We start from the raw sequence: 9624 nt of genomic DNA, 5'->3' as shown, positions 1-9624 counted from the left end.
TGAGTCTCCCTCTGTCACCAGGCTGGAGTGCAGTGGCACGTTCTCGGCTCATTGCCACCTCCACCCCACGTTCAAGCAGTGGCGTGATCTCAGCTCACGGCAACCTCTGCCTCCTGGGTTCAAGCGATTCTCCTGCCTCAGCCTCCCAAGTAGCTGGGATTACAGGCACATGCCACCATACCCAGCTAATTTTTGTATTTTTAGTAGAGATGAGGTTTCATCATATTGGCGAGGATGATCTCGATCTCCTAACCCTGTGATCCGCCCACCTGGGCCTCTCAAAGTACCAGAATTATAGGTAGGAGCTACTAAGCTGTGCCTGGCCCACCCTGTTATTGTTTTATGTCTGCCTTCTCTACTCTTCAAGGACCAGAACTGTACTACTTTGTATATTACTTACTATATCAGTGTCTTGCACATAGAAGGTGCTTAGCAATCATTTGCTGAATGAATGAATATGTGAATGGGACCCATGTTGTCTTATAAAAAGCCAGACGTCTTATAAAAAGCAGAACTAAGAATCAGCATACAAAGTGCTCTTATAAATGTGATTTTTTTCTCCCTCCCTTTAACTCACACCTACCCACTGAAGGCAATATATATCTTCTCATTTTACAAATTTGGAAACAAGCTAAGAGAAGAAACATGATGTCTTGGTCAAAACCATAAAGCCAGGAAGTGGCAGAGCTGAAAAGACAGTGCTTGGGTCTTCGTTTAGCTAGGGTGTGGGTACCCTGATTTATATGATGTTTGCCTTTCTGTAGTGGAAATACTTTCACCAGATACCAGTGTGATGTCACTGAACATAGAATGGGAAGAGTCGCCCAGCAGCACCCCATTATCTAGTATTTCCTTAATAAACTTAAGAACATAGACAAAAGTAAAATGTAATTTTTAAAAATTAGGAAGTAGGCTGGGCACAGTGGCTCATGCCTGTAATCCCAGCACTTTGGGAGGCCGAGGTATGTGGATCACCTGAGGTCGGGAGTTTGAGACCAGCCTGACCAGCATGGAGAAACCCCGTCTCTGCTAAAAATACAAAATTAGGCGGGTGTGGTGGCACATGCCTGTAATCCCAGCTACTCAGGAGACTGAGGTAGGAGAATTGCTTGAACCCAGGAGGCGGATGTTGCAATGAGCTAAGACCGCGCCATTGTACTCCAGCCTGGACAAGAGTGAAACCCTGTCTCAGAAAAAAAAAATTAGAAAGTAGTTGGGCAAGGTGGCTCATGCCTGTAGTCCCAGCCCTTTGGGAGGCCAAGGCAGGAGGATCACTTGACCTTAGGAGTTTGAGACCATCTTAGCCAACATAGTGAGAGTCTGTCACAAAAAAAAAAAAAAAGTGATGAGTACTTAAGTATCATTGTTATTAACTTCATTTACTTAATTGTTTATATAATTTGATTTTTGAGAACAGCTGTGTTTAACAACCAGCTTGCAAAATGCCTCAAAATTTAACAATTGGTTTTCTTGAGCGAGAAAGAACCAGCCCTAGCACCTTGATGCTGTTACCCTTCTTCCTCCCCTACTCTTTTTTTCCTTTAAGGGAAGGTTGTTTGCCCCAGTGACATTTGCTGTCTTTCTGCTTCTGTGTTGTTCCTGGGCTTGCCGCTATAGGCTTACCACTCTTCTCTCATGGATCCTGACACCAAACTCATTGGAAATATGGCACTGTTACCTATCAGAAGTCAATTCAAAGGACCTGCCCCCAGAGAGAGTAAGTCTAAACTCATTATTTTCATATTTTGGTATGAAATGCCTAGCAATCCTCTGAAATGATCAAATCAGGGAAATTCTTAGCTCAGTCTTCTCTCTCAAATTGCTCTTGTACTTTGCTTGTTAAATATTGTGGTCTAGACCTTTCAAGATAGTGATTATATGTTGCATTTAATAGGATTATTATTTAATTGTATCATTGCTTTGGACTTCTCCAGGAAACTCTTTTGAGTAGAGAAAATATGCTTAATTCTGGACACTGACCTGTAATCACTGTCAGTTCTTTCAAATGAATCTAATGCTATTATGTCTAGAATGCCATGTCCCCATCCTTTCTCTGTCATCATCAACAACAAATATTTTAACCTCTTCCCCATCTAAATCTACTTCCTTTATTCATTCTTCAAGATCTTCATTTTTAGCAATACCTCAATCTTAAATCTTTTTTTTTCTTTTTGGAGACTGTCTCTGTCACCAGGCTGGAGTGCAGTGGCACAATCTCAGCTCAGTGCAACCTCCACCTCCTGGGTTAAAGCAATTCTCGTGCCTCAGCCTCCTGAGTAGCTAATGTGCCACCACACCTAACTAATTTTTGTAATTTTAGTAGAGACCAGGCTCACCATGTTGGTCAGGATGGTCTCTATCTCCTGACCTTGTGATCTGCCCACCTTGGCTTCCCAAAGTGCTGGGATTACATGCTTAAGACAACGTGCCCCGCCTCAATCTTAAATCTTAAGTGTACTATGTAACATCACTTATGTCTATTCCTGCTTTTCTGAGTTTTATTTCAGAAAGCCCCAATATTTTTCAGACACTGAGTGAGACTCTTCTGGTACTTTCTGAGATGTTCTCCCAACAGTATAATTTGTATTATATTAGACATAGTTTCCCTATACCCTGCAAGGGTCTTAACTGAATTCTATTTGTGGTTTCCAAGACCATGATTTATTTTTTATTTTTTGAAATGGAATCTCGATTTTTCACCCAGGCTGGAGTGCAGTGGCACAATCTCGGCTCACTGCAGTATCTGCCTCCCAGGGTTTCAAGTGATGCGTCTGCCTCAGCCTCCCGAGTAGCTGGGACTACAGACATGCACCACCACGCCCGGCTAATTTTTTGTATTTACTAGAGATGGGGTTTCACCATATTGGCCGGGATGGTCTCAATCTCCAGAACTTGTGATCCACCTGCCTTGGACTCCCAAAGTGCTGGGATTACAGGCGTGAGCCACCATGCCCGGCCAAGACCATAATTATAATTAGCAATTTGGTACTGATCCCATTCCCATGTCTCTGCCAGATTCTTTGACTTCACTTTTTTTAAACTTAATTTTGTTTTCAACACCATTTGAAAACTCAGTAAACTTAATATGTATGGTGAATCGCTACAGTCTCTACTTGATTCTGAGAAAAAGGAACAAGGAAGAAGACAGCCTGGGAAAGAAAAAAAATAATGTAAAATCACAGGGCTGGACATGGTGGCTCATGGCTATAATCCCAGCACTTTTGGAGGCTAAGGCAAGGGGATCATTTGAGATCAGGAGTTTGAGACCAGACTGACCAACATGGTGAAACCCCATCTGTACTTAAAATCCAAAAAATTAGCTGAGCATGATGGTATGCACCTGTGATCCCAGCTACTCAGGAGACTGAGACAGAAGAATCGTTTGAATCCAGTGGGTAGAAGTTACAGTGAGTTGGGTCGGGCGCGGTGGCTCAAGCCTGTAATCCCAGCACTTTGGGAGGCCGAGGCGGGTGGATCACGAGGTCAAGAGATCGAGACCATCCTGGTCAACATGGTGAAACCCCGTCTCTACTAAAACTACAAAAAATTAGCTGGGCATGGTGGTGCGTGCCTGTAATCCCAGCTACTCAGGAGGCTGAGGCAGGAGAATTGCCTGAACCCAGGAGGCGGAGGTTGTGGTGAGCCGAGATCACGCCATTGCACTCCAACCTGGGCAACATGAGTGAAACTCCGTCTCAAAAAAAAAAAGAAGTTACAGTTACAGTGAGTTGAGGTCAAGCCACTACACTCCAGCCTAGGTGACGAATGAGACTCCATCTCAAAAAAAGATAAGAGAGAAAAAAGAAAAGAAAATTGCCATGCAAACAAAAAATAAGAATCAATATTGGGGCCAGGCATGGTGGCTCACACCTGTAATGCCAACATTTTGAGAGGCTGAGGTGGGTGGATCACCTGAGGTCAGGAGTTCGAGACCAGCCTGACCAACATCCAGAAACCCCACTGCTACTAAAAATACAAAAATTAGCCGAATGTGGTGATGCATGCCTATAATCCCAGCTACTTGGGAAGCTGAGACCTAGAATCACTTGAACCTGGCAGGCAGAGGTTGCAGTGAGCTGAAATCCTGCCATTGCACTCCAGCCTGGGCAACAAAAGAGAAACTGCGTCTCAGTGGAAAAAAAAAAAATTAATATTGGGGCCAGGTGAAGTGGCTCACACCCATAATCCATAATCCCAAAACTTTGGAAAGCTGAGGCAGGAGGATCATTTGAGCCCATTAGTTCAAGACCAGCCTGGACAACATAGTGAGACCCCATCTCCTAAAAAAAAATAAATAACGGAAAAAGTGTAGAGACCAATGACAGAACAAGGTAAACAAAAGAAAAAAGTAGAAAAAAATACTCATGTTAGCCCAGATTCCTTGAGAAGAATACTTTTGAGGTGGTTACAAATATATGGTATATCAGAAGATACAATTGACTAAAGATGGGATAAATCTATCACCTTTGCAATATTTGGGCCCTCAAAGGAGAATGCGACCCTAACAAACCAGATCTTTTGGTTTCTGTAGACAAGGAATGACCTTGTTGCTCCTCAGCAGGGGACTGGATTAAAACTGAATTGGGGGGCCAGGTACGGTGACTCATGCCTGTAATCCCAGCACTGCTGAGGCAGGCGAATCACAAGGTCAAGATATTGAGACCATCCTGGCCAACGTGGTGAAACCCTGTCTTTACTAAAAATACAAAAATTAGCCAGTTGTGGTGGCACGCACCTGTAATCCCAGCTACTCCAGAGACTGAGGCCGAAGAATCCCTTGAAGCAGGGAGGCAAAGGTTGCAGTGAGCCAAGATTGCACCACTGCACTCCTGCCTGGCAACAGAGCGAGACTACGTCTCCAAAAAAAAAAAAAAATGAATTGGAATGGAAGCCTGTGCTGTGAGCTAAATAACAGCGTTAATCATACTAATTCATTTATATTCAACAAATATCTGTAGAATGCCTTTTATGTGCCAAGTACTCTTCTAACTTCAGAATCCTGTGGCCTCTGCCTCCTCTTGTCATTGCATTGAGAAGAACTAGCTGATTTTTGTAAACAATATTAAATTCTCCAGGAAAGTTTCCTTTCACAGATAAGAAAATCAATTGTGGCCGGGTGCAGTGGCTCATGCCTGTAATCCTAGCACTCTGGAAAGCTGAAGCGGGTAGATTGCCTGAAGCTGACGAGTTCGAGACCAGCCTGGCCAACATGTCGAAACGTCTCTACTGAAAATACAAAAATTAGCTGGGCATGGTGGTGGGTGCCTATAGTCCTAGCTACTCAGGAGTCTGTGGCAGGGAGAATTGCTTGAACCCAGCAGGCGAAGGTTGCAGTGGGCCTAGATCACGCCATTGCACTCTAGCCTGGGCAACAGAGTGAGACTCCATCTTAAAAATAAAATAAAATAGAAAATAGATTATAAGGAACACAAGTCTAGAGTTAGAGTTCTGTTGAAATTCTTCCACAGGGCAATAAGCTGGGATAAAGACAACTGAATTGCAGAGTATGAAAGCTTCAAAATTACTTTGCATTTCTGCTGTGTGAGAAGGTTAACAGTCATGACAAGAAATATAAATAACTGTCTCAACACTGCTGAAACCAGCTGCCAGATATCAAGACCCTGGGATTTTGACCTTTTTAAAATAAAAGGAAAACAAAGAATTGCCAAGGAAATTGTGTAATGAGATCTGTCTTTGTCAAGACAGTATTTCTGGCTTTTCTCCGTCTAGAGCCACCTAGAACAGCTTGTACAAGTATATTTTAAGTCACAATTTTCATAAAAAGAAAAATGTGTATCTGAACTCCAACATGTCCTAAATAATTGAGTTTTTTCTTGAAACTACAGTATGTAAATTCAAATAAGATTATATCAAATACTTTATTTTTTTATTTCTTTATTTTTTATTTTTATTTTTTTGAGATGGAGTCTCACTCTGTTGCCCATGCTTAAGTTCAATGGCACGATCTCAGCTCACTGCGATCTCCACCACCTGGGTTCAAGCAACTCTCTTGCCTCAGCTGCCTGAGCAGCTGGGATTACTGGCACATACCACCATGCCCGGCTAGTTTTTGTATTTTTAGTAGAGATAGGGTTTCTCCATGTTGGCCAGGCTGGTCTCAAACTCTTGACCTCAGGCGATCCACCTGCCTCAGCTTTCCAAAGTGCTGAGATTACAGGCCTAAGCCACTGCACCCGGCCAAATACTTTTTAAGAAGAGCTTAGTCTATCTATGTCTCCATCTTTTTTTATAAATGCGTTGAGAGAGGTCTTGAATGACGTACACCAAATGCTAATGGGAGTTATTTTTGGATAAGTGGGAATTAAGATGACAATTTTTTAAAAACTTTTTTTGGCCTGGAGCTGTGGCTTATGCCTGTAATCCTAGCTACTCAGGAGGCAGAAGGATCACTTGAGGCCAGGAGTTTGAGACCAACCTAGACAACACAGAGAGACTGCATCTCTAAAAATACTTTTTTTTTTTTTTTTTGAGACAGAGTTTTGCTCTTATCACCCCAGCTGGAGTGGAGTGGTGCAATTTTGGCTCACTGTAACCTCCACTGTTCAGGTTCAAGCGATTCTCCTGCCTCAGCCTCCTGAGTAGCGGAATTACAGGTGCCTGCCACCATGCTCATCTAATTTTTTTGTATTTTTAGTAGAGGCAGGGTTTCACCAGGTTGGCCAGGCTCTTCTCAAACTCCTGACCTTAGGTGATCCACCCGCCTCAGCTTCCCAAAATGCTGGGATTATAGGCATGAGACACTGCGCCCGGCTATCTCTAAAAAACGTTAAAGAAAATAATTAGCCTGGCCTCATGGTGCATGCCTGTAGTCCCAGCTACCTGGGAAGCTAAAGCAGGATGACTTGAGCTCAGGATGTCATGGCTGTGGTGAGCTATAATTGTACCACTGCACTCCAGCCTGGGTAACAGAGCAATACTTCTCTCCAGAAAAGAAAACCGTATTGACTGAATTTCATTTTTTTTTTTTTTTTTTTTTGGAGATTTTTTTTTTTTTTTTTTTTTTTTTTTTTTTTTTTTTTTTTTTTTTTTTTTTTTTTTTTTTTTTTTTTTTTTGGAGACAGAGTCTCGCTGTGTCTCCAGGCACCAGGTTGGAGCGCAGTGGTGCAAACTCAGCTCACCACAACCTCCGCCTCCTGGGTTCAAGCAGTTCTCCTGCCTCAGCCTCCTGAGTAGCTGGGACTACAGGCATGTACCACCATGCCCAGCTAATTTTTTTGTATTTTTTAAGTAGAGACGGGGTTTCACCATGTTGACCAGGATGGTCTCAATCTCTTGACCTCGTGATCCACCCACCTCGGCCTCCCAAAGTGCTGGGATTACAGGCATGAGCCACTGTGCCCGGCCTTGAATTTCTTTTTCTAATGAGCATGTATAAGTTTTACAAAAACAATAAAGCCGTAAAAGTAAACCATGTACTATTTTTCTGTAAATATTTTCTGAAAACTTTATATTTCAGTAGGCCCATTTTATTTTATTCAACCCCATAACTGTTGACAGTTGAGCTTGTGTGTGTTTTCTCTTTATAGCTTTTATAGGTGTTATGTTTTATATTTGACTGATGTACTCTGTGCTCCTTCCCGTGTGTCCTGCTTAGCAAAAGATACAGATATTGTGGATGAAGCCATCTATTACTTCAAGGCCAATGTCTTCTTCAAGAACTATGAAATTAAGGTAAATTACAGAGCTTCTAATATTTAACTTAGTTTTCTGATGGGGATAATACCAACCTTCCTATCCAGATTGCTGTGAGGAGAAAATAAAATGAAATCAGCATGTAATTTTTAAGTTCCAGAACAGTGCCTAATGTTAGCCTCTGTATAAATATTAGTTTCTTTTTTTTTTCCTCTCCAAATTCTATACCAGGAGTTGGCAAACTCTAACCTGAGGGCCACATTTGGCCTGCTGCCCCTTTTTGTAAATAAACCTTTATTGGAACACAGCCACAGCCATTTATTTCTATATTATCTATAGTTACTTTCACACTACAACAGCAGAACTGAGTACTTGTGACGAAGACTATATGGCCCACAAAACCTAAAAATACTGCCTGTCTTTTACCGGGAAAGTTTGCCAACTCCTTGCTAGAAATATCTTTATTTATTCAACATTAGTTAAGCAACATCTACTGTAATGTGTCAGCCCTGTGTTTTGTTTTTGTTTTGTTTTGTTTTGTTTTGAGACAAGGTCTTGCTCTGTCACCCAGGCCGAGGCTGGAGTGCAGTGGCACAGTCACAGCTCATGATACCCTCAACCTCCCAGGCTCAGGCAATCCTCCCACCTCAGCCTCCTGGGTAGCTGGAACTACAGGCATGCGCCACCACGCTTGGCTAATTTTTTGTAGAGACAGGGTTTCACCATGTTGCCCAGGCTCATCTCGAACTCCTGGGCTTAAGCAATCTGCTCACCTCACCCTCCCAAAGTGCTAGGATTACAGGCATGACCCACTGCACCCAGCTAAGCCCTATGTTTTTGTTTAGGACTAATCCGCAACCAAAATATCCTATGTGCTGTGTTATTTTTTATGTACTTCTGTGTCCTGGACCTGAGAGAGAAATGTAGACAGTTGAATGACCTTGAATCTTCCTTGAACCACTCTCTCTCCTCTTCTGCTCTTAGTTCTTGTAAAGAGAGTGGTCAAGGGGAAGGTAGAAGTGGGTGGCCGAAAGAAGATGGGAAAATGAAAAACAAAAAGTTCTCTGAACTCTTGCTATGAGCAAAGTGACAAGGAATGTTAGCAAATTTCCTTGATGGTATTCTAAAATATGGAATTTCAACCCCTCCTTGCCAAACTCTGAACTTCTGGAATCAAACAGAGTGTGAATTCTTTGTGTGTAGACTCTTTGGTTTACAAATTGTAGTCTAAACATTGTGTCATGTTAACAGAATGTTTTCTGTATCTAATGTGTGGGCTAAGTTTGTAGTAGATATAAATGTTATAATTCTCTGGGCAGATTGCTTGAGTCCAGGAGTTTGAGACCAGCCTGGGCAACATGGTGAACCCCCATCTCTACAGAAAATACAAAAATTAGTGCATAGTGGCTCACGCCTGTAAACCCAGCACTTTGGGAGCCCGAGGCGGGTGGATCATGAGGTCAAGAGATTGAGACCATCCTGGCTAACATGGTGAAACCCCATCTCTTAAAAAAAAAACAAAACACTGCCACATTTCATTCTTTCCCAGATATTATTTTGTTTTTAAAACAGGGAAATGTGTAGTTTGGGTACAGGTTTTTTTGTTTTTTGTTTGTTTTGAGATGGAGTCTTACTCTGTTGCCAGGCTGGAATGTGCAGTGGTACAATCTCAGCTCACTACAACTTCTCCTCTGGGGTTCAAACTATTCTCCCAAGTAGCTGGGAATTACAGGCACGTGCCACTACGCCCAGCTAATTTTTGTGTTTTTTAGTAGAGACAGGGTTTCACCATGTTGGCCAGGATGATCTCAATCTCTTGACCTCATGATCCACCCACCTGGGTTTCCCAAAGTGCTGGGATTACAGGTGTGAGCCACTATGCACTAATTTTTGTATTTTCTGTAGAGGTGGGGGTTTACCATGTTGCCCAGGCTGGTCTCAAACTGGCCTTTTTTTTTTTTTTTTTTTTTT

The 9624-nt window shown here is 42.4% G+C and overlaps 1 protein-coding gene across 1 annotated transcript in view; it reads left to right on the top strand.

The window, feature by feature from the left end:
- ARPC3 (actin related protein 2/3 complex subunit 3) overlaps positions 1-9624 on the top strand; it is a 20526-nt gene that overhangs the window by 3509 nt on the left and 7393 nt on the right. Inside the window, exons 2-3 of the mRNA XM_017541973.2 lie at positions 1618-1717; positions 7616-7692. Of these exons, the coding sequence (XP_017397462.1) occupies positions 1618-1717; positions 7616-7692 (177 nt within the window). The remainder of the gene's footprint in view (positions 1-1617; positions 1718-7615; positions 7693-9624) is intronic.

The sequence above is a fragment of the Cebus imitator genome, unplaced genomic scaffold, assembly GCF_001604975.1.
Source record: "Cebus imitator isolate Cc_AM_T3 unplaced genomic scaffold, Cebus_imitator-1.0 Scaffold8, whole genome shotgun sequence".
NCBI classification, from domain to species: domain Eukaryota; kingdom Metazoa; phylum Chordata; class Mammalia; order Primates; family Cebidae; genus Cebus; species Cebus imitator.
This window is presented reverse-complemented; position numbering and strand designations above follow the sequence as displayed.